The sequence below is a fragment of the Triticum aestivum genome, chromosome 7B (genome assembly GCF_018294505.1).
Source record: "Triticum aestivum cultivar Chinese Spring chromosome 7B, IWGSC CS RefSeq v2.1, whole genome shotgun sequence".
Classification (NCBI taxonomy): Eukaryota; Viridiplantae; Streptophyta; class Magnoliopsida; order Poales; family Poaceae; genus Triticum; species Triticum aestivum.
Genome location: NC_057813.1, coordinates 598316599 through 598341028, shown reverse-complemented (window position 1 = coordinate 598341028; position 24430 = coordinate 598316599). Strand labels below are relative to the sequence as shown.

The 24430-nt window shown below is 46.5% G+C and overlaps 3 protein-coding genes and 1 pseudogene across 4 annotated transcripts; 3 read left to right on the top strand and 1 right to left on the bottom strand.

Annotated features, from left to right (window-relative positions):
- The first annotated feature begins 5546 nt into the window (after positions 1–5546).
- On the top strand, positions 5547–12636 carry LOC123156457 (RNA polymerase I-specific transcription initiation factor RRN3). Of its 2 annotated transcripts, XM_044574592.1 has the most exons (16): positions 5547–5676; positions 5770–5925; positions 7574–7678; positions 7767–7838; positions 7927–7998; positions 8082–8318; positions 8762–8872; positions 8957–9076; positions 9174–9272; positions 9781–9849; positions 9997–10103; positions 10525–10608; positions 10695–10788; positions 11257–11376; positions 11520–11704; positions 11986–12636. In XM_044574592.1, the coding sequence occupies exons 2-16, from the start codon at positions 5821–5823 to the stop codon at positions 12302–12304; spliced, it is 1899 nt and encodes a 632-aa protein (XP_044430527.1). In that variant the 5' UTR covers positions 5547–5676; positions 5770–5820; the 3' UTR covers positions 12305–12636. The 2 variants fall into 2 exon arrangements, with proteins under 2 accessions (XP_044430527.1, XP_044430528.1); XM_044574593.1 differs by lacking the exons at positions 5547–5676; positions 5770–5925 and adding an exon at positions 6916–6957.
- A 280-nt stretch (positions 12637–12916) lies between these two features.
- Positions 12917–17016, bottom strand: LOC123158236 (disease resistance protein PIK6-NP-like). Its single transcript, XM_044576302.1, has 4 exons — positions 16190–17016; positions 15478–15657; positions 13734–15198; positions 12917–13318 (listed from the first exon to the last, which is right to left on the bottom strand). Exons 1-4 carry the CDS (start codon positions 17014–17016, stop codon positions 12917–12919), a joined length of 2874 nt encoding a protein of 957 aa, XP_044432237.1.
- Positions 17017–20627: 3611 nt separating this feature from the next.
- Positions 20628–23565, top strand: LOC123158235 (uncharacterized). Its single transcript, XM_044576301.1, has 2 exons — positions 20628–21216; positions 23555–23565. Exons 1-2 carry the CDS (start codon positions 20628–20630, stop codon positions 23563–23565), a joined length of 600 nt encoding a protein of 199 aa, XP_044432236.1.
- A 411-nt stretch (positions 23566–23976) lies between these two features.
- The window catches only part of LOC123161913 (2-oxoglutarate-dependent dioxygenase 33-like), a 68588-nt pseudogene continuing 68134 nt past the window's right edge, over positions 23977–24430 (top strand).

Here is a 24430-nt window from a genome sequence, read left to right as displayed (position 1 = left end):
CGGGCCATGGTGAACCGGCGTGGGGGTGCGGGCTGGTGTCCGGCCTGAAATGTCGTTTTATCCCGGCCGCGTGGTGGCCGGTCAGCCTCGTCTTGTGCTGGAAGTTCAGGCTCTTCGGCCTCTTCGTCTAACGGTTTATGTTTTGGGTATCCCCTGCTCGGGGGCTCGAGTCTGTATTCCTCGGCCGCCAGGACTTCGGTCCATCTGTCTGCGAGCAGGTCTTGGTCAGCTTGGAGCTGCTTCTTCTTCTTCTTTAGGCTTCGTGCAGTGGCTATAAGCCTGCGCTTGAAGCGCTCCTGCTCTATGGGATCCTCTGGTACGCCGAATTCATCGTCACTGAGGCTCACCTCGTCTTCGGAGGGAGGCATATAGTTATCGTCCTCCAAGTATCCGTCCGTCGCCTGTTCATCTGGGCTAGCCAGCCCGTGTTCCTGCTCAGCTTGCTCGAAGGTGGGTTGATCAAGATCGTATTCCTCTTCGGCACCATCTGGATTTTCTTCTCCAGTGCCGGTATTGATGTGGCGAGGCTTGGAGCGGCGCCGATGACGCCCGTGTTTTGCTTTCTTCCCCGAGGGGTTATCTTCCGTTGCCTCATCGCCATTGGTTTCTTTGGGAGTATCCACCATGTATATGTCATATGAAAAGGTGGCAGTCCAGCGCCCTGTGGGCGGTGGTTCCTGTTCTTCTCCTGCATCGTCGTCTATATCATCGATGTCTTCGGAGTCGAAGTTAAGCACGTCGGTCAAGTCATCGACCGTGGCTATTAAGTGGGTGGTGGGTGGGAAACGAATTTCTTCGTTGCCAGCTTCCCACTCGAGCCGGACATAGTTCGGCCAGGAGTCTCCTGACAGAGAGAGAGAGACCTTAAAGAATCTAGCACGTCTCCGAAGGGTGAGTGCTGAAAGATATCCGCGGCGGTGAACTCCATGACTGGAGCCCAGTTAGATTCAATGGGCACGAGTGCGCGCGGTCCAAAACACACTGCCGGAGATGAGTCCAGGGGTCCGGAGACACAGATCCTTTTAGGAGAGGAGTCTGTGTTCGGCTCCAACGCCGAGGAGTGTGCGGCCTCTGGGGCGGGGTCCATCCACCCGTCCTTGGAAGGCACGACCCGCTCTGGAGCGAAGTCCGGATCGGTAGCAGGTGCGATGTTCCGAATACTGTCTGACTGCCGATCTAGGTCGTGCACGTCGTGATTGTTTGGCGCTCCTGACACAGGTCCGAATCCGTCGAAGATCAAGTCTCCGCGGATGTCGGCGGTGTAGTTTAGGTTTCCAAACCTGACCTGATGGCCGGGAGCGTAGCTATCGATCTGCTCCAGATGGCCAAGCGAATTGGCCCGCAGTGCGAAGACGCCAAACACGAAGATCTGTCCGTGGAGAAAAGTCTCGCCCAGGACAGCGTGGCTGAAGGATGGATGAGCCATCTAGCCTTGTGGCGACGACACAGAGGAACTCTCAATGAAAGCACCAATGTCGGTGTCAAAACCGGCAGATCTCGGGTAGGGGGTCCTGAACTGTGCGTCTAAGGCTAATGGTAACATGAGACTGGGGACACGATGTTTACCCAGGTTCGGGCCCTCTTGATGGAGGTAATACCCTACTTCCTGCTTGATTGATCTTGATGATATGAGTATTACAAGAGTTGATCTACCACGAGATCAGAGAGGCTAAACCCTAGAAGCTAGCCTATGGTATGATTATTGATATATGTCCTACGGACTAAACCCTCCGGTTTATATAGACACCGGAGGGGGCTAGGGTTACACAAAGTCGGTTTACAGAGAAGGAGATCTACATCCGAATCGCCAAGCTTGCCTTCCACGCCAAGGAGAGTCCCATCCGGACATGGGACGAAGCCTTCTGTCTTGTATATTCATAGTCCAACAGTCCGGCCAAAGTATATAGTCCGGCAGTCCGGATACCCCCTTATCCAGGACTCCCTCAGCGGGCGCCAGCCTACGCAGTGTCCTCGTTTCCTCTTTGGTGCAAAGAGGGCAAGCGCAGGCGCGGAGTACCGAGGCATCAAGCAAATGTTTCCATATTGGTGCAACGAGACCAAGACGAGCAGGACGGCAGGACGGAGGTCACTGTGGAGCCCAAGACGGCGTCATCACCAGTGCCTTTGGCATTCGAAGACCACCTTTAGTCAGGATAGCTTGTACTAGTTGTCCCCTTACAAAATGGTCGTTGTTGGCTCCCTTCCCGCTCAATATTTGGGAAGAGGATCAGGGCCTCTATAAATAGAGATAGCCACCACAGTAGGACGGGATCGAATCCTTCCCAAGCAGAACACCTCACCACCGCAAGAACACCCCTCGCGAGGCTGTTCTTCCTCTGTATTGTTCAGCATCAGCCCAAGAGGCAATCCACCACCACACACTAGAGTAGGATATTACACCACAACGGTGGCCCAAACTATTATAAACCATACGTCTCTTGTGTTGTTCATCGTGCTAGCTTAGAATCGCGGAGAGGTTTTGGGGCGTGGATCGGTAGGGAGAAGATCTTCGTGCGCACCACAGAGTTCGAACCTTAAGGGTTTTGTCGGAACCCGATATCTGACAGCTCCGGATCAGAATGGGTCGAAAGCGAACAGAAAATGGACGACGGTTTGTTTGCAGCCGCGCGTTGGAAGGCCTGCTTTGTTCGTTTACCCCCAAACGAACGCGAATGGACATGATGGGGGTCGCGTGTTGGAGTTGGCGTGAGAGAAAAAATCGGTAGGAGGAACCCTCCAGCGAATGTTTCACGCTTCCCCGGTCGTTTTCTACGGTGAGGGTTCAGCACAACCACTTAACTGAATTTTTTTTTGCAAAAAAGAATGCCATCAACAACAAAGCTTTAATTTATGAAAAAGGCATAGTAATGTAAATTTACAATTTTCACGATCTAAGTTTTAATTTTTTTTTGCCATGCTATAATATATAAAACTGCCATCCTATAATTTGTAAAATTTACAATCGTATCTCAAAAATAAATGTATTGTGTTTTCTAGAAAATAAAACAGAGAAAAAAATTACACACAAATTTGCCATGGGTGTACATAATAAAACTAAAAAACAAAAATTGTCATGCTCTAAAGTAACAAAAACTCGTCGTGCTCTAAACACCACTCTAAAAGTAACAAAATATTGTAATGCTCTAACCAGCTCTAAAATAACAAAAAATGCCATGGTTTAAAACAATTTAAATTGTCGTGCTACCTACAATAAAATTATCATGGTACAATTAATAAAATTGCCAGGTCTTACTGAAAAAATTGTCATGATCTAAAGTAATGAAATTGCCGTGTCATCTATAATTAAATTACCATAATCTAATTAGTAAAATTGTCATAGAGTAACTAAAAAAATTATCTTGGTCTAAAATAATGAAATTGCCATGCAGTCTACAATAAAATCAACATGATCTAATTTATAATTTTACATGGTCTAACTGAAAAAATTGCCATGCTATCTACAAAAACCACCATGGTCTAAATCACTTTCATGCTACCTACAATAGAACTATCATGGTCTAAATAACTAAAATTGGCATAGACATATGGAAATTTTGGGAATGACGCATACAATTAAAAATGTATTTTTGTGTTTAAAAAACGTTGCAAGATAAATCAAAACAATTTGTGGTGATGACCATTTGTACCTAGCAAGAAAATTTGCCATGTACACTTTTTTAAAAAATTGCCATGTACCTTTTTTTGCATTTTTTCACACTTGGCAAAAAGAGAAGCAAAAACAAAGGACCGGGATTCAAGCAAAGGCCCCCGGTGGAGTCATGAGGTGCTAGCCAGTGTGATGGGTAGGTCTGTTTGGACAGAGGAACGTTCACGCTGCTTTTGTCCCCAATGAACGACTTTCTAAAGCTGATGTGCATCCTCTCCCTACTCCAAGATTCGGGTGACACATCCGGCGACGATAAGCACGTTCGTTGGGAGGGAAAACATTTATGACATTCGCCAAATATCATTTCCCCTCTTTGGAGGAGGGGAGTTGCGTACATGGATGAGGTGTGAGATTAGATGACTGACGTGGGTTCGGTCGTACGACATGGGAGTAGGCCGATCCGGTGCTAGATCGGTTGATCTACGCAAAGTAGTGTCTGACGACACACTGGTCCGATCCAACGGCACATGATCTCGTCGATGCGACTGTGTTTTTTTAGGGTTAGAACGGCGCACAACACGATCGGTTGAATGCCAGGTTGGTCGCCAATTTGAAATACTTCCCATTAATGTCTAAAAATAACCTTCATATCCAAAAAATTCCATTTACAAGATTGGGAAGGTCATATTTAAGCATTGTTCTCGTTCTCGTAATCAAGCGGCTCATGTGCTAGCTCATTTCAGCTACGTAATAAGAGTTTGATTAGTTGGTTGGACGAGACTCCTGATTTTGTCGTAAGTGAGCTCATGTATGATGTAAATATCAATAAAGCTAGTCATGATGACCTTATCTAAAAAAAGCCTTCACGTAAAAAAATCGTGGGCCACTTGGAGTAAAAAAGCATCCAACGGCTAGGATTCAAAAAACTTTCCATATAATGTCTAAAAATAGCCATTGTGCTTAAAAGACTGCCTTTTGGATAATTTAGAATTAAAAAAGTTTCCAATAGCTCCATGATTTGAAACACTTTTAGGGCATCTCCAACGCCGCCCCTCAAAACACGAACAAGTATCCGTCCGTGAACATGGCTACGAGAGCCGGTCATGTAATCCTATACCTCAAATGTTTGCTTGTATTAACTTGAAAAATTGCAAGATTTGGTGTCCAAGACGTCCACCGTGACCCCTGCCCCCGCCGCCAAAGCTGGGAGTGACATTTTCGATTCCTCCCGATTCTAACCGTTCCCCTCCCCTCCATCGATCGAAATGGTCATCGCCGCACCACTGTAGGCCACCGAGCCGCGACTCAGGCGACACCGCGCCATCGGAGTTGGCCGCACCCATGTCTCCCATCTGTCCCATGCCTCGCCTTTCCTTAGCCTCCAGTGACTTTCACCAGTCAAAATCAAGATCGGCGCCCAGCGATTGTCAGATCTGCCTCCCTGCCTCCCCACCGTTGAATCTTTTTTTCGAATACGCATGAGTGTGCATATCATTCATTATAGAAGAAGGGAAGAAAGACTCCCAAAACATCCACCGTTGAATCTCACGCTTAAATTGTTTTTCAAATTTTAAGACACCAGTTTTACCCCGCAAAATAAAATAAAATAAGACACCAGTTTTAAACTAAAGCGGTTGAAACACCAGAAACTTTTCTAGTGCCTAAAAATCTTCTTATTTCTCCTGGCCTAAAATCATTTTTTGGGCCATAAAATGTTCAGCATCCGTTGAAGATGCTCTAACGTTCGACTAGCCGTCTCTCTCTCGTCTGCCGCCGTCGCCCTCCATCCCGCGGCGTCTGCTCTGTCGCGTACACGCCCCAGCTTTGCGTGACCCCTTGTCCGCGACCCGACCCACTAGGAAACCAGGACGCGGGCACCACCAGTTCGCGGGTAAGTGGATGTGAACCCGAACCAAAAAACCCGCGTCCGGCGCCACGTGTCACCAGTTGGAATAAAGTCCCGCCCGTCTCCTCCACCGCTCTCTCTCTCTCGCTTCGCCCCCCGCAAAAACCCTAGAGACCTCCCGCCTCGCCTCGCCGCCGCCGCCCTCCCCCCTCTCGGCGAGCCGGTGAGCCCCCCATCCCCACCCCTCCCCCCTTCCCCCACCTCGCTCTTCGCTCCCCGCGCTCACCGGGCTCCGGAATTTTTGCCTTCTCGCCAGGGATTCCAAAGCGCAATACATCTCCCAGGGAGGCCGCCGGGCGCGGAGGCGATGGTGGCCGAGCTGCGGCGCGACGACATGGCGGAGGAAGCGGGGATCGTCCGCGACGCCGTGGCCTTCCGGCTCGTCGAGCACGTGCTCCAGTCCGTGCGGATGGTGCGTCGTAGCTCCAGCCCCCTTTTGTTCTCTGTTTGCACTTGTTTTAATCCGAGAGACGCGCGGCCGGTGTTTCCTGCGGATGCCGTGATTAGGGGAAACGTTCGTTTGTTTGCTGGATCGTTAGCCTCGAACGTTCGCGTTTTAGCTTGAATTGCGCTCGCTAGTAAATTTGGCGTTTTAGCTGCTACTTTTGACTCCAAATTCCCCCCATTTGGGTGTCGGTTGCAACCATGGAGCCGAAATAACTTAACTACGTGACTTTAGAAACCAGTCAAAACTATACAGTATACAGTCTCCCATCTTATTGAAAAGCCCCTTAAATTGGCAGTCCTATTGGGAAACCCCTAAGCCAACGAATGGTTTAGCACTTCAGGTATGGTACTATACTAAAGCATGCCTTGAAACAGAGGTAGGACATGATTTGCAAACTTCGGAGATGCTGTTGTGGATAATAATAATATAACATTTTACATAATGACCAAATGTGGGAATCTTTTGAACACGACCTGCGTTCAATTCATTGGAGTGCTTAATGTCCAATTTGATGGTGTCATGATACTGACTTTTAAAAAAATTTAGTTGGCATTGCTTTTGTTACTCTCTGGAAGTCAGGCATGAGTAAAAATCTAATCTGATATACAGCTTCCACCTTCTTCCCTGGGACTGCTCGGGCAAAGGCAGAACATGCAATGATTGTAAAGGCATATCCTTCCTATGTGGAGAAGACATGGGGGTTCTGGGACCTTCTGGAGTTCTGGACCCCATGATATACGTTGTTCACTTCTGTTGCGTGTATTGAAGTCAATTTGGGGAGCCAGGTGCTTGCGTTCATCCCTTACACATTCAGGCCATCCGTTGTGTACTATTGAGATCAAAGATAATAAATGCATTCTTTATCATTTTATAAATAATGCATTTCTTCAGAATAATATCGAGACATCTAGTAATGGGTTCAAGTTTGAAATTCAAGGCTGTTATTGAAGATGTGAGAGACTATGCCAGATGGGTGAGAGTTTGTATAATTGTAAGGTGATTATTTTCCTATGGATGCATTTTTTTGAATGCCAATTTGTGGGTTAGGCAGCAGGGCGCATGTTATTTCTTCTATTCATACCTGAAAATCACCAAGGAGCTTCCAGATGTTGCATGTTTCTGCCAGCGAACAATTAGATTTATTTGGCCTAAGGCATTACCTTTTTTTGGGAGTGCTTAATATTTTTGTAGATATGCATTTTATGGAGGACTGGCATAAGTCCATAACCGACTCACTAGATAGAACTATACTTATGTTGTTTATTATGGGCATTATTTGAAATTCTTTCCTGTTCTGACCGCTTATCGAGTAATTTCTTCAATCCGATCTTATTGCGGCATATATGCATTCTACCGAGAGTGACTATCGCATTCTATCGAGAGTGACTGTCATACTGTACTCGCTGGAGATACAACCTTGTTGTTTATGGGTGATTTATGTTGTGAAAACCCGTTCCTGTCCTCACTCTGCTTATCGAGTAATTCACCCGTGAGCTTGATCCCATACTAGAGGAGTCCATTCCGGCCATGGTTTTCGTTGTGTGACATCAATCAACAATATATATCTCAAGAATGCCTTTTGAACCGTTCACACCATTTATCTTTGATTCAGGAGCCGTTTCTAGTTGACCCGCGTGATCTGGAGCAATATGAGAAGATGTTAAAAACTCTAGACACTAGCAAGAGAAAGAGTGCCGACGATGAGGCTTTGTATATGGTAAGACATTGATCTTGTTAGTCTATCCTACCATTTTTTGTACTTGATATCACTTCTGATAAAATGCACATATTGCCTATTTTTCCAGACGTGTTTGAAGGCATTGTCAGATGCAGTATCCAAAATAGACATCATGTACCATCATTCACTTTTGAACAATGTAATCTCATATTGACTACTTACTCTTACATCTCCATTTGGTTTGTCGAGTTACTTGGATCTCATCACTAAAAAAACATCCATTTCAGATATTCAGCGTCCGCATCTGGTACTTGCAAAGAGATACAATGGTTGCTTTACTGGACCTAATAACCAGATTGGTATTCTTCTAATAGCACTTACATCGTTTCCTGCATGATCTGCTTATGAGTGTCTGTAGCTAATTGATTATTCGTCCATCCAGGCTGCAGTGGCAGATCAGTATCTAAGAGAATGTTTGCAGATGCTTGTGAACAACTTTACTCCGCCTATTGTTGGTGAACGCAATGAGGTGCCTCCATGGGCAGTCTCGAGGAAGAAGGATATTTTTTCTTATCTGTGTGGGAGTTTGAAAACGATCTCCGACACTGTACCCTTAGCACCAAGGATGTTAAGGGATATAATAGATCGGAGTATGCCGAAGTTATTCGATAACAAAGCTGTAAGTGTGAACTCTATAATATATTTTCTGTTTTCATCGTCTGTTGAGTTCTCTGAGTCGCTTCTCCTAATTAGCTTGAATTAATGCTAGGCAAACAACACACAAATGCTGAAAAGGGGTCTTGGTCTCCCCAGTTGACATCCTAGTTAACCATAAATCCTTAGATTCTACACGGCTACATCCTTTCAACAACACTGCAGATTTTATTAAATATAAATGCTAATTTGCCATCATTTTAGCTTCTGTATGTTTGTGTGATGACCTTATCTTGAAAGCTTCTTCTATATCAAGTGATAGTTGGCATTTGACTACTTGGCCTGTCAGCTTTTGTTGACAATTTATGCTTCCTGATTTTTTTCACTTATATGCTGACAATTTAGCCGACGACTTTGCTCATTATTCATAGAGCATCATTTCTTACTTTCTGGTAATGCCTTTTGCAGAAGATGATCTCGTTTGTCGAGTGCATGTTGGGACTAGATACTGACAGAATGGGGGATCTTATCGGAGCTATTTTGCTGGCCAAAGTTGTTGATCTTCTTACAGAATTGGATGTATGCTTCTTTTTTCACTTCTAGTCTACCTTGCAAGGTCTCAACTGATTCTTGACCTCGTTAGTTGATTGGTGAACTTTTCAGGTTAATATAACCTGGGAAGATATTCTTCAAGAGGAACATGACAAAGGTATATTTGAAATGGAGCTTGAAGATTTGGATGCCGATGATGATGGGGATGGCTTTGGACAAGCAGGAACAAAGGTTTGGGAGCTATACTTAAAATTTCTGCCTAACTAGTCGAGTAGTTTTATACAAAAATTACCAACTCCGCAACTCGAACTCTGATTTTGTTGTTTAGGTCTGTTTTGGAGGAAATGCATGTGCTGAAAAGCTTGATGGTTTAATGGTTGTTGTATGCGAGCACCTTAAGTCATTAGATCGTCAGTGCCTATATAAGGTGAGTATGTGCTATGCAGTTTATCCAGGTCTTTGCAGAAAAAAAATCTGTTGTCATATTTTAGCATCCCTAACTTAATTCTTCCACTCGCTCCAGTTCATGAGCAAGTGGCGTTTTGGACATATCTTCAGTCAAACTTTTGAAGATTTGACTGCCAGTATTGATTTAAATTAAGACATTTTTTAGGCAAGTTTAGCCTCTTATATTTTGGTACAGAGGTAGTACATTGGAAACATGAAAATCATATGTATATATTTGTCTCAAAAAGTAGCTCTAAAATATTGTAGTTTTATAGGGTCTTATGCATATACGCTAGTAGAAATTAGTGGTCAACGCTAAAAAAGGAAATTAGTTGTCATAGTTAAATCTTGAAGACTCTGTCAATGTCCAAAATGCCGTACTTTTTTTTTGTGAACTTAAGGGAGTAATAAATAAGGAAATTAACTGTTAAAGCTGAATGTTAGTTTTTTTATTTGTCACTTCTCATGTTCTTTTTTGAACTGGACAGGAATTTGACATTCTGAAAACTATATTTCGAGCATCTCTGCTGAGAGTGCACAGATCAAAATTTGCCCAGGTCAGGATTCACTGTTATTTGGTGTGTGTGTAAACTAGATTCACCGGGCTTTCATGATCGTATTGAGTTTTATTCATCTTCATGTTTTCTAAATTGCTTATCGCTTTACCTTCCTTTTAATTTGGCTTTGCCTGCCATTGTTTGCAGTTTATCATGTTCTATACCTGCTCACTGGATCCTAAAACCCTTGGTGAGGGTTTTGCTGTTTTTCTTACTGACATTGTTACGGAAAAGAAAGATGATCCAATTTCAAGGTATGTCTTATCATGTGAGGCATACACCGTATGCACATCACTTCTATTTATATGTCATGTGTTATAGCCGTGATCACAACTTGCTTTACATGTTGTGATGATTGGTAGAATCTTTGGTTTGTCGCCACACTTTGCTTTACTCATGTTTGGCTTTTTGACAATCCTGTGGCTGGTGTTTGCATTGTGACAACAGTTGTGGCGATCCACACTTCTTGGCTCTTTGAACCACCTGCCATAGACATGACTTTTTGCCAAGTTGCCACAAATTTGGCAAAAAGTGTTTACATAGACAATTCATGAATACACCCCTCATATTTTCTGTCGCTACAGTGTAGTATACTCTGTTATGATTCCCATTTATAGCCTAAGCTTTTGTACGGGTTGAAGAAGCACTAATTACCACTTATGTTTTGAAGTGCAGAATGTCTGCAGTTTCATATGTTGGAAGCTATTTGTCTCGGGCAAGGTTTATTTCTGCTGATACAGTTGTTACTATACTCAAAAAGTGGGTGCTCTCTAGAAATTCATCTATTTATGACTTGCCTGATGTTTGTTCTGAGATCTGAAAGTAACTTTATTTGCTTTACACAGATTAGTAGATTGGTGCGTTGACTATTGTGACCATCAGAGCAAGAGAGAGGCCACACCAATTCCAAATCATCAATTATTTTACGCGACCTGCCAGGTTAGTTATGCCATTGTGTTTCTTTAATGACATTGATTGTGGGGGGTGGGGGGGTCTCTGGTCGCCAAATTTGTGTGCTACACAAGGTTGTCAGAATCGCGATTCTATTGTACGATTCTACGACTTTTTGATCCAAACTAAGCCCTCTGATTCTACGATTTTGGTTCATAGAATCTACGTTTTTACGATCCTGGTAGTTAAGATTCTACGATTTGCGATCCTGCCATCGGACTTCCGATCCGATTCAGAATCACGATTCTGACAACCTTGGTGCTACATACATTTATTGTTAGTACTCCCTCTGTTCACTTTTATAAGGCCTTGAAGACATTTCAGACAGTGTGCAAAGCAGTCCATTTTCAGTTGTCTGAAATGACTTGCAAAAGTGAATGGAGGGAGTAAGTGTTTTTCACTATTTTCATCACACTGTCTCTAAGCATTTATTTTCATATATTTCTTAATCTGCAGGCTGTGATGTATGTCCTTTGCTTTCGCTTGAGATCTATTATGGATTATCCAAATCTTAAATCAGATCTGTTTCACATGCCTTTTGGATTTCTGTTTCGCCACCGACTAGAACCTCTAAAGGTTTGTATGACATGCACTCTCTGCCTCCTTGATAATATACCCTCTTTAGGTATCTCCATGAGTGGTTACATTTTGATGCTTGGAGTTATTAACTGGCAATACTATGCTATTTTGGCAATTCACAGTGTCCTTTGATATCCTAGGTGTGCTTGCCTTCAATAGTAAACGAGTTTCTGAGACAGGCCAAGGATGCCGGATTGGTTGCTGCATTTGTGGATCCAGCAGCTGAAGATGCAATTGAATCTGATTTGTCCAGGACTTTTGGAGGAATCAATAGACTTGACATGTTCTTCCCATTTGATCCTTACCTGCTAAAAGAATCTGACAGGTTTGCACCACTGACGTTTTTTTTTGAACTTTTGAAGCCTACTACAGCGGCAATTAACCACTGCTCTTTGCATTGTTTGTGCTCTGTTGATGGGAATGTCTAGTAAGCCATGTCATTGTTGGACTTCCCTTAGGTTTCAGAAGAACTATACTTTGACAAAACTGTTTGGGATTTTAGTTTCTGTTATCTGTCTGGAGAACAGTGATTTGCAGTGTATTGTTGGACTTCTCTAGCTAGTTGTCCTCGTTATACTCACAGTTTTGCTCCACTTGTGCCTGCAGATATATCCGTCCGAATTTTGAGTTCTGGTCCATGGTCAAGACAACGTATAGCGACGACACCGACGACGATGACGACGAGCTCGAGGACCTTGATGCCCCTGAGATGAATGTGGGCAGCTTGGATGATCATGTCGAGATAGACATCAACAGTGACGACGACGACCTGGAGTACACGATGAACAAGATGTCTATAACCCCGCACCACTCTTTCTTACACCAGATGGCCATGGACAGCGACGGCGGCCTCAGCATGCCAGCGAGGATCAGACCATCGACAAGCCCTCCGTCGCGGTGGGCCATGTCAGGAGAATCACCATAGATGGAAGAAACAGCTGGATACTTGGGGCTGTACAAGGAGGGTATGACTGTCAAACTGATACGGGGAGCTTAGTTTGTAGTGGGGTCAAAGAACCCATTCATTTGCAGTGTATTCAGCCCAAGTAATTCTAAAATTTTGGGCTGAGAGTGTGAAGTACAGATGTTGTTAGAAAACGTAGTTGAGTGGTTGTAAGATTATATATATATATACTGCCACTAGGCTTGTATGAGTAAGACGATGATATTTTGATGTAGAACGGTCTGTCAACAGGTTGTTTCACTGGAACAGCATCGGCTTGAGTGATATATCATGTTGATTCTTGTTGTTGTTTCTGTTGTATGTATGTTTTGTTGATAGAAGAGTGTAGGTTGTGTGGCCTGTTTCTGTAAAGCTGTTGCCCTTCTTTTGACATTTTGAATTGCCCTTTTTTTGACATTTCGAATTTTGTGCATGACGTCAAGTTTCATTTCATCAGAGATAGCAGCCTGGCGTCAATAGTTACCAACTTGAACTATGTATGCATCTTCTGCCCAGGCCTTTTAGTCCTCGAATTTTGAGTTGAACTAGAACTTAGAGTAACAACATACTCCCTCGAAACTTGTTACACCACGATCAGCCGCAGACGCGAAGCGAAGGTACATGGCCCCGATGAAAGAAGGGACGGTTTTTGGGCTGCAGGTGCCTGATGGAGTTGATGACGGCTGCCTGGACGGCAGTGGTGTCGTTGTGGAAGGCGTTGGAGGGCTCGATGGTGACCATGGCAAGGCACCGGGCCGCCTCATAGTCTCCCTCCGGCATGAAGACCTCGACGGAGTCAGGGTGCCGGGATTCCGCCGCAATGGAGCGCCCAGACGAGGGGGAGGAGTGAGATGAGCCCATCAGAGGCGATGCGGAACCGTCCGAGAGTCCCCCACCGGCAGCAGCCTGGATGGGGGGCGGCGCGCCTCCGAGCTGCAGGCAGGCTGGGGATGACCCAGATCGGGAGATGTGGCCCGTGACGAGGGAGGGGGGAGACTACAAGAACTCTACGTATATGATTACTACTTGCACCTATTGAAACGGTGGTTAATTGATAGTAGGTGGGCTAGGCTTGCAGTGTCTGCTCGGGATCTTAATTTTCTTTGTTGAATCTTATTTATTTGCAGAAAGACCGAAGAATGTATATATATATATATATATTCTGGTGTGCCAAAGTCTTCTTTCTTCCGCAACCACCACCAGGGCGCCGTAATCAAAGGTCATCATCTTAGCGAAGCAAATTTGTTAAATCCAAGAGCTTGTAGTTGTAGAGGTAGCGGCGAGGAAGTCTTCTTCGGATATTACTTTGGTATCAAACTGCAAAAGAAACAAAGGTGTCGTGAGAAATAAACTCCTTCTTTAAAGTAAATGAGAAAGAAACTACTTTTGTGATGTTGTACTGAACACGTACCTTGAGTGTAGGACGGTTGGGATGGATCTCAATTGTGTGCTTCAATGACGCAATTGCCTGCAACATGTCAATTCGCATGGCAGCGGTACCATGTATGTGAACGTCAACTTTCTCAAGACGAGGGAGGTTCTCCAAGCTGTTGAAGTCCACGCCACTGGACAGTACCAGGGCGTATAACATAAGAGACTCTAGGCTGGGCATTGCTCCCCATACAAATTCCGGCCGTACAACATTTGACAGCTCCAAGTATCTCAACTTGGGGAATGCACCCTCTTCCATGGCATCAGGAAAAACAATGTAATCTCTGGAACGAATTTGCAGAGTAATGAGCTCTGAGAACCTCCCAAGGATCTCCATATCCCACGCTTTCGTAGCTTTAAGACGCATATACAAGTGACATAAGTTCGGGAGGCACGAGGAGTTGATCCACATGGGCAGACCAGGAAGCTGACCATTCAGTCTCAGATGACGGAGATGCCCAAGAACCACAGAGCCATTGTAACCAGACCATGGCCCATAACTAATAAGATCAATTTCTATGACTTGAAGTTTGTGCAGATTGCCAATGGTTTCCATCAAATCTTCGAGCCGCACATTACCAATACCAAGCTCTTGATAACCTATCTTGAACTCTCTCAGCTCCATCAGCTTGCCCAGATCTTTCAGAAAGTCAAAAGAGATACCACTCGACAGCATCTCTTCACGGGATGTTATGTTCGTCCAGTTCGACAACCCCACGCTTAAACTGCCAAAGCGCATGCACTTTAATTGTGTTAGCTGACCAACACTTCGAGGTAATTTTATTATGTCAGCTCCGCTCAAGTCCAGTACCTGTAAAAACCTTAGATCGCCTATTTCTTCAGGCATCACAACGATAGGCCTGCCACGCAACCCAAACTTGCATGAGATTCCAAGGTACCTCAAGTGAATCAGCTTCCCAAGATGCTTAAGATGATAAGGATAAGAAACTTCCGGCTTCATTGAAAACATGCCTCTTGTCAAAAAAGTGCATTCTTCTAAAGCCAATACACGCAGAGCTTTAAAGTTTGTAAGTAATGGCAGCATACTAAAATGACACATGGTGGCATTATATGACCTCACTTGCTGCATGCTTTTGTTAGCCATACAACCATCCTGCTCTATGACTTCATTTTTCATGGCTGACCTACAAGCAAGGCTATGTGGAGACGTGAGTGTCCTGTTACTGTTCAATACAACACCAAGAGTTTCTTCCTTTAATAGGAAATGAATCATATCGAGCACCAAATCATGCACACGACAAGCATATATGACACTGTGATATGGCTTCTCCACTGCCTGAATCATGCTTCTATCTATCAGCACGTTGAAGTATTTCTCTCCGATCTCAAATAGATCTTTTCCTGGCTCCTCATGGACATATCCTTCAGCTAGCCACTTCCATATTAAAGTTTGCTTTTTGATCTCATAATCTTCAGGGTATACGCTTAGGTGCAATAGACAAAGCCGTGGATAATATGGAAGATCATAGTAGCTATATAGCAAAATCTTTCTTGTGTTATCCACTTCTTTGTTATCTTCATTTCCAAACCCAATAGAGTCATAGACCCCAGACCAATCCTTTATTGGTTTACTAGCCAATAAGCTTGCTATTGTAATGATAGCTAACGGCATGCCACCACATTTTTGTAATATCTTTTTAGTTGTCTTAACTGATAGATCACTATTGTTTTTGCTTCTGCTAATAGATAATCTCAACAAGAACAATTCCTTAGATCTACCAGGAGAAAGGGGTTCTTGCATGTAAATATCACTTGCCACTTTCGCCACTTCAAAAATACGAGTAGTTGTGATGACTCTGCTTCCACATTCACTATCAATAAAAGCACATTTGAGTATGTCCCATGAACTCATATCCCATATATCATCAACAATGATGAGGTACCTATTGACATGGCAACACGAGAGGCATGGATTAGTAAATCTATATATCTAAAGTGTCGACATAGAAAGAAAAGAAATGTGCAAGAACCTCAACCATGAATCCGAAAATAGCATTATTCTACTTACACCAAGGTGCTTCATAGGATAAGTAAATAATAAATGAGAACTGGAAGTCATTATCAAAATAGATGCAAGGGATTGATTGAGTTAATTCTATTAGAGTTTCTTAAACCTTAATCCATAAATGAAATATAATATTTCATATAATACACCATCTAAACTAACATGATTCCAGTTAAGCAAAAATAATTGGCACGAACATTTGATAGTAGGTAAATCTGGTATTTGTTTAACACGCGTAAGAGTATTACAATGAAATCTAAATCTAATTGATGTAAAACATCTGCAAGAAAACAAAACACCTATTTCTTCCTCACCCTTTTTATTACAAGATAGGAGTATAGAGTAATCATGCATTTGCAGTGAGGTAGATATCTCATAGCATGGATATTAGGTTGGATAGTGCGTGGTACCTCTTATTTGCAAGAAGCTCTCGGAGTTTCTCAATGAGCAGCCCCTCATCTAACATCGTTTCATTGGAACAAGAGTCTTTCTCAAGTCGGAGGAGAATTCCTATGAGAACATTCTTCAGGTTAGGATTCTGACCCACCGAATAAAAAGCCTTGCATTCAAATTTCGTTTGCAACTTATCATAAACTGCTCTGGCAAGAGTTGTCTTGCCAAGTCCTCCAAATCCGAAGATCGAGAGTACCTTGAGCTTCTGCTTGGACACACAATCATCATCTACCAGCCTCTTGATTAGCTCGTCCCTTGGCTTCTTGATACCAACAAGTTCTCTCTGATCTTTGAATTGAACCATCATGCGAGGGTCAACAGGGTCAATGATGGTTGTAGTAGCCTGACTTGCCTCAACATCATCAATCTTGTACCTGTCACGTCGATCTGCCACCTGCTGGACCTGATCCTTGATGCCTTTGATTGCATAGGCGATCTGGTGGCGGGTCTTGACTTCTGTGAACACGTTGGACACCTTCTTCACGAACCCTTTGAAGCTGCCTGGGTTAGTGGCAGGCACAAAGCCAACCACGAGGAAGCGTTCAACGGCATCCTCCATCTCATATGATAGCTTCTTGACATCATTGGCCCAGATCTTGGAGTTCTCATCGAGCTTGTCAGGCGGCACCATGGCCACTTTGCGGAGGGCAACGTCTATGCTCCTCATCTCCCTCTCGAGAAATTCTACATCTTTCCTCAAATCCTTTTGCAGCTTGTATTCTCCTTGGAGGAGCTCGACCAGCTTAGGGAGGAGAGAGTGCATGGCCGCCGTCGCAAGTTCCATGGTTCGAATGGTGGCTTTCACTTTTGTCTCTTGGTGGTGTAGTTCTTGCCTTCTGCATATAGCAGTAATTGTGAACTTGTGATGTGGGTCTGTGAGCTTACTCTTTTTATAGAGCCCGAGCTAACTGACTGATTTGCCAGGAAGCATCTGGCGTACACGTTGGCTGGAGACTAGAGCCGGTATACATCAAGCAGCTGGAATGGAACCTCCAAAATTACTATTGGTTGAGCTTTACTATGTTTCAGGAGACCGGGTCCGTCATTGTCCTTATCGTCAACTAATCATAAGATAATATATTGTGTCAACAAACATAAGTAGCTCGTCCTTCTCATATGATAATACATTAGCTAATCAAGGTAATCATATAGATTCGCACACACTTAGCTTAAGATACCTCATGTATGCCACATTGTCGTTATCATCATAAGATAAGATTTTCCCTTGGTCCTGTCGGGCCGGCAGCATCGGTGTTGTCGTCCATTGTCAGCAATGTTGCTGTGGACGACGCTGCTAGAAGTACAAGCTTTGGTGTTAGAAGTGTCGCTCCAATATGTGACTTATTCCATATTCCTTCGCCCGTTGGTAGAGAGGCGTTATTAGGTAACACCCGCAAGACAATATACGTCAATGACACCGACGACGATGACGACAAGGCACAAGCTCGAGGACCTTGACGCCCTTGAGATGAACGTGGGAGCTTGGATGATCATGTCGAGATAGGTATCAACAATGATGATGACGACTTGGAGTACTCGATGAATAAGATGTCTATAACCCCGCACCACTCTTTCTTCCACCAGATGGCCATGGACAGCGACGCGGCCCCATCATGCCCGCGAGGTGGCGAGCCCTACATCGTGGTGGGCCATGTCAGGAGATTCATCATAGATGGAAGAAACATCTGGATACTTGGAGTTGTACAAGGATGGTTTGACTGTCAACCTGATAACGGGAGCTTAGTTTGTAGTGGGGTCAAACAACCCATTCGTTTGCAGTGTATTCAGCCCAAGTAGTTCGAAATTTTTGGGTTGAAAGTGTGAAGTACAGATGGTTGTTAGAAAACGTAGTTGAGTGGTTGTAAGATTATATACATATGTACTGTCACTAGGCTTGTATGAGTAAGACGATCATGTTTTGATGTAGAACGGTCTGTCAACAGCTTCTCTCGCTGGAACAGCATCGGCATGAGTAGTGATATGTCCTGTTGATTTCTTGTTGTTGTTTCCGTTTGTATATCTTGTTGATAGAAGAGTGTAGGTTGTGTGGCCTGTTTCCGTAAAGTTGTTGCTTTTTTTTTTTGACATTTCGTATTTTGTGCACGACGTAAGTTTCATTTCATCAGAGATAGCAACCTGGCGTCAACGGTTACCAACTTGAACTATGCATGCTTCTTTCAGTAACAACATATGAGTTATATGCCATATCAAAACATCTTAAATTTGTGAATGGAGGAAGTATTGTTAGCTAAAATATATTTGTGAACGGAGAAAGTATTAGTTGGCTAAAAAAACATTACTAGTTAAATTTTGGGTGGACTCAAAATTCAAGGGGCCCTATGAACCCAGATGGAGTAATAAAATAAGCTTTGAAAGCATCTCCAACAACTGTCCTATAATACGGCACGAGGGGTTTTTAGGGCACAAGAGGGCAAAAACGCCCTCCGATAGCTGCCCAATCGCAAAAAATTTACTAATTTTTTTGGGCTGCCCAAAGAAAGAGCTTTATGTGCAGCAAATTTGCAGCTCGCACACTCACTCCACCCCGCAGCCGCACCCCGCCACCGGCCAAATCCACCGGTGTTATATCTCCCCGTGGCTCGACGCTGGCCGGATCCGCTTCCCCGTTGTGCCCCGTAGCCGCTAGTGGAAGGAATCAAGTCGCCACTGCACAAATCCGTCGACGGCTGCCCAAGCTTCGTCGTCGCCGCCGCTTCCTTCCCCGGTTCTTCTCGGGGACGGTGCCTCCCCGGAGCCGTCCACTCGTCACTGGCAGCCTGGCGCTTCCTCTTTGCCGCCGCCGTGGCTTCGATGCACAAGAGCTCTGCCGGCTACAATGGCGTGTGCCGGCAGCTGTCCGACAACTACGTCGGGGAGTTCCAGCACGCCGGCAGCCGTCCGGCAACTACGTCTTGGGGTTCCAGCACGCAGGCCGCCGGTATTCGCTTGGAACATTCACGTCGGCTGACATTGCCGCCCGGGCGTACGACGTCGCCGTGTGGAGGCTCGGGCTCCCCTGCTCAAGGCTCAATTTCCCGAAAATTCAGACTCGGGCCTGCCGGTGACGATTGGGTTGAGCCCTATTCGGGCTCCTCACATCGTTGTCGATGAGCGCGACAAAATCCGTGAGAGTGACGAAGTGCCCATGGCTGCATTTGCTCGGGCACATCTGGAGTATGTGCAAGCCGAGAGAGAATACTACTGGAAGGAGGCGAGAAGCGCAAGAACGACGACGAGGCAGGGCCATCTTTGTCACAGATTAAGAAGAATGGAGGAGGCGACAAAGTGGTTGACGTCGAGAATGACTCCGATTCCACCGAGTGGGACAATCTGTAGTTTAGTTTGGTAGTTTGAGTTTAAGTTTCATGTAGTACTTTAACTATGTTTGTATTTCGGTCGAATGTTGTTTGAACTATGTTTAAATTCCGGACGAATGTTGTTTGAAATATGAATTAGGTTGAAGTAGTTCAAATGTTTAGTTCGAAAAGAATATGATTTGGTTGATCTGGTTCCCTATTTTAGAGCTGCTGTTGGAGACGACGACTTCTCACGCCCTAAAAAAACCAGTTTTTGTGCCCATTTTTTTACTCTACCACTTTTATGCCTTAAAATAGGGTAGCTGTTGGAGGCGCTTTGATTGACTGCAATGCAATGGCTGTTACGATCACATTCTCCTGTAATAATTTAGAGCAACTCCAAGCGATCCATTTCGTCTGCGCGCGTCCGTTTGGGTCGGTGCGGACAGAAAAGTCGGCCCAACGCGCCAACCCAAACGGACGCGCGTCCGCTTTTCGTCCGCCTGCCGACCCATTCCCGGTCCATTTTTGAGTCGGATTTGCGTCGGTGCGGACACATGACAGACACGCGCACGCTCGCCATCTCCTCCCCGAGCCAGCTGGTCGTTGGCAGCCTCCACCATTTCCCTCCACCCCACCCCCCAAAACCCGCCCGCGCACGCTCCCTGCGCCCGCCATGGACAACGACCTCGACGCCGCCGTCGGCCTCGCCCCCTCGCCTCGTCCGGCATGACAACCGCCCCCTCCGGCAAGTGAAGCCTCGCCCCCCCCCCCCCGCAAGACCGTCGATGCGCCCAAGCCGAAAAAGACGCTGACGCCCGAATAGTGGGCAAGGGAGTCGGTGAAGAGGAAGGACCGGAGGCACGCGGCGGACGCGAGGGATGAAGCCATCGCGACGGCCGCCGTCGCCCCCGCCGTGCAGCAGGAGGTCACCAGCGCCCGCGTCGTGGCGGCAACGAGGGAGGCGCAATATATGCTAGGGTTAAACCCTAGCCAGCATGTCCTCGTCAACGCCCTCATGGCCGCGACCAACACCGTCTCATCCGTGTTCCCTCAGATGGTGCTGCCCGAGTCGCCCCACGCGTCGGCTTGCACCCCGATGCCCGGCTTTCACGTCTACCCGCAGGCCTCCCGCCTCTCCGAGGAGTGCTCGCCCGAGGTGAGCGTGGTTGCGCCTTCCACGCCCGCGCCTGCGCCCATCGATCTCAACGCCACACAGGTGGCCGATGGCTCGTCATTCGGTGGTGTGAGGAAACGCGCGGGGCACATGCCAGCCGACGTGTCGCCCGGTGCACGCAACCTGTTCGACGGAATGCCGGCCTCCGGCGACGATGACTACATGCAGAACCTCATCTTCGAGGGTGGTGCACCAGCCGCTGGCGGTGCCCCCGGGGCTGGCTACCACCCCAACGAGACACAAAGCCAGGACGGCCGAGGGGCGTTCATGCCGTCCACCTTTGATCAAGATCAGGCGGCCTTCATGCATGATCAGGTTGGCCTGGACCTGGACGGCTTCCCACTCACCCACGAGTTTCCGGAGGACTACGGGCAAGAGGAAGAGGACGAGTGCGACATTGAAGGGGAGCCTTTGTTCGAGGACGAGCTGTCCAACCAAGCCACCGGGGCGAAGCCGAAGCGCAAGAGCAAGCGGACCAAGGCATACACGGCGGCCGAGGATAAGCTTCTTTGTGAGTGTTGGAGAGACATTGGGCAAGATCCCAAGACGGGCGCCAAACAAAAGGCATCAACCTTTTGGATTCGTGTCCACCGTGAGTTCCATGAGCGCAAGAAGTTTCCGCCATACCAAATAGTAAGCACGCGAGGGTGGGTGTCCATTTCGAAGCGATGGAGGGTGATCCAACAAGAGTGCAACAAGTTTTGTGCCACTCTTGAGAGCGTCAAGGCCCACCCCGTGAGAGGCATCGGCATGCAAAACATGGTATGCTAGCAAGCCGCCCTCTTTTGTGTCATTCTGTTTATGCTTGCGTGTTCATTTGCATACCATTTTCCAATATGCTTGCATGAAACACATTTGTAGGAATTTCAAGCTTTGGAGGCATTCAAGGTCTAAAACAATGGCAAGTGCTTCAACCTCTCCCATTGCTTTAGGGTCATCAAAGACGAGGAGAAGTTCAAGGCACAATATGCCACCCTCAAGTCACGTGGGGGAAGCAAGCTGTGGAGGAAGTTGGGGACGGCGAGAAGGCACGACCGTGGGGGATGACCAACTCCAAGAAGAAGGACAAGCGGGATGCGGCGTCGAATTCCTTGATCGCAAGCGTGGAGGGCATGATGAGCAAGACGGACTCAAGGGAGGAGGAGCGCCGGCGATACAAAGAAGAACAAATGAACACCTTCATGGAGATCCAAAGGAGGAGGCTTGAGATGGATGCGGAGAAGCAAGCGAAGATGCTTGAGATGGAGGTGGAGAAGCAAGCCAAGATGCTAGAGATCTAGGCTGCCAACGCCAAGACCAAGGCGAAAAAAGTGGCTCTCACGAGCATGATGACCGGGGTGGAGATCATGAAGGTGGATCTCAACACCATGTCGCCAAGGAAGAGGCCGTGGTTCGAGAAGATGAAGGCTGACATGCTCAAGTTTGACGACGAGTGATCTATGTCGGCGAGCGCCATCTTTTTTTTATGCCGGATGGTGTGCTGGTATGACCACGGGGCCGCGACGGCGTGGTCGAACTCAAGTACCACCTCCTTTTTTGTGTGTTGGCATGTGTGCCGGCCGTTGGTGAGTGCGTCAGCATGAACTGTGTGGTGTTTTTTGAAGCTGGTATTGTATGCCGGCGCTGGCATGGTGCCGGCATGAGCTTCAGGCAACGACATGGCTGCTGGCATGATGTACGTCCGTGGGCCTTTTTCAAAAATTATGTGCAGACATGAAATGGGTCGGCGCGCTGGGCGCACTGCCGACCCAAATCTAAAATAGGATGAACGTTGAACGAGCGGCCGACCTGAATGAACAAAAAGCGGACAAAAGCATCGCTTATTTAAGTCGCCTCGTTGGAATTGCTCTTAGTTCATGTGGCAACGATGCATGCAGGCCTGTCTCCCTCGTACGGATTTAGGCCTACACGGTACAATAAATCCAACAACTTGACATATTTAAGATTCGTTTTGTCCCCCGGACATTTACCGGAATAGTCTTTCACCCCGTTTTATATATAAAGCAATGATCATCCACAATCCAGTATAAACACACGTCATCACAATACACGTACACACCAAATGCAAGATATATAGGCGCAGCAACACCACCCCTAGCACTACAAGAGCAACCAGGGTCCTTAAGCATGAACACGCCACCGCAAAGAGATGAAGTTGCATACGACGAGTCGTGGCTTCAAGGCGACGCCTTCAAGAAGGTTGCGACACTGGAGCGCCGCCACCACCCGACCCGAGGATCAGAGTTTTCCCTGAAGCAACATGGTGGACAATGAGAGCCGCGACAACGCCTTTAGGAAAGGAACGAGCTTCACCGCTACCGGTCCGTCCGAAGATCGAATAGGTTTTCACTCCGGCCAACACTGACCGCTACCAAACGCCACACTCCCGGACATTTTACTGAGTGAATGTTGTTTTTCACCATTTCCGTCCATTAGAGCTGACCTAGCATCAGGGTGTGCGTAAGGATGTGAGCAGCAACCGAGAACACCTTAGTACAAATGTAATGCTATGTTTGGACAAATGCTATGGTCAAACTAACTGATGCTCCCTCCGTCCTATAATATAACATTATTATTATGATAAAATAATTATGTGCTAACTGATTGATGAGTTTCTTGGGATGAAGCGCGATGCGACTTGCTCTTTTTTTGGCTGTGTGGGAAGCAAGCACCAGCAGCAGGTCGCACGCACGCATGCAGAGCACGCTTCCCCGATCAAGTATGCTGGATCGGAATCCGCATCGTCAAGTAGGTACCATCCTCCTAGCAAAAAAGTGGAATCGCAGATGACTCACTGTCACCACGAGTAATGCTACACATACATAGGTTTACATGAGTTTTACAAACAGGTAGGCTGTGATTGGAGGTTAAGGGGGAGAAGGGGCCCACCCCATAAAAATCAGGGGAGAGTGGATTGCATGTAACTCTTTGTATGTTTAGCATTATTGCCGCCCCATGCTGCCCGGCCGGCCCTCACCACCTCACATGCCACTGCCTACTTAACCCAAGAGTGTTAAGAGCCGTCCCATTCAGTGGCGGAGCTAGGTAAAAACTGCTGGGGGAGCCAAGGCTAAAACATGGATGTTTGACGGTATAAAATGCTAGAAACAAATCTCATCTAAGCCCTCCTCCAAAAAATTTGTTCACAGCTTGGTCCAAAGTTGGGGGGCCACAGCACCCCAGGCTTGTACATAGCTCCGCCACTGGTTCCATTCACTCTCTCTTCGCCGCCCACCGCCGCCAGCCAGCATCACCATCACCGTATATCAGCATGGGTTCCGACTTCAAGGCTATCCCTCTCGTTGGTACGTAGGTATGCTACCAGTCAATCAAACCCCTGAATTGTGCACATATCTTCTCTTTTACGAACACTTTGCATGCCACTAGTAGAAAACAGGGCTTTCGTTCGGGCTAGGTAAGCCCATTAGTCCCGGTTCAGTCACGAACCGGGACCCATGGTGGCATTGGTCCTGGTTCATGAAGCCAGGGGGCCTGCCGGGCCTCATGGGGGCATTGGTCCCGGTTCTTCTGGCCCATTTGGTCCCGGTTGGTGGGACGAACCGGGACCAATGGGCCTCGCTCCTGGCCCACCACCATTGGTCCCAGTTGGTGGCTTGAACCGGGACCAAAGGATGGTCTTTAGTCCCGGTTCCAGCCACGAACTGGGACCAATGAGTTTCCTATATATACCCCCTCGCCCGCGAGCAGAGCACTCCACTGATCTG

Excerpts from the sequence above, each read along its gene's own strand:
- LOC123156457 (XM_044574592.1), top strand. The coding sequence starts at position 5,821 with ATGGTGGCCGAGCTGCGGCGCGACGACATGGCGGAGGAAGCGGGGATC. Across the intron at positions 10,789-11,256 it reads TATTTTACGCGACCTGCCAG|GCTGTGATGTATGTCCTTTG; the intron begins GTTAGTTATGCC and ends CTTAATCTGCAG. Across the intron at positions 11,377-11,519 it reads ACCGACTAGAACCTCTAAAG|GTGTGCTTGCCTTCAATAGT; the intron begins GTTTGTATGACA and ends TTGATATCCTAG.
- LOC123158236 (XM_044576302.1), bottom strand. The coding sequence starts at position 17,016 with ATGGAACTTGCGACGGCGGCCATGCACTCTCTCCTCCCTAAGCTGGTC. Across the intron at positions 15,199-15,477 it reads CCTGGTAGATCTAAGGAATT|CGTATACCCTGAAGATTATG; the intron begins GTTCTTGTTGAG and ends ATTGCACCTAAG. Across the intron at positions 13,319-13,733 it reads CCAACCGTCCTACACTCAAG|TCTCCCCCCTCCCTCGTCAC; the intron begins GTACGTGTTCAG and ends GAGTTCTTGTAG.
- LOC123158235 (XM_044576301.1), top strand. The coding sequence starts at position 20,628 with ATGCCCGGCTTTCACGTCTACCCGCAGGCCTCCCGCCTCTCCGAGGAG.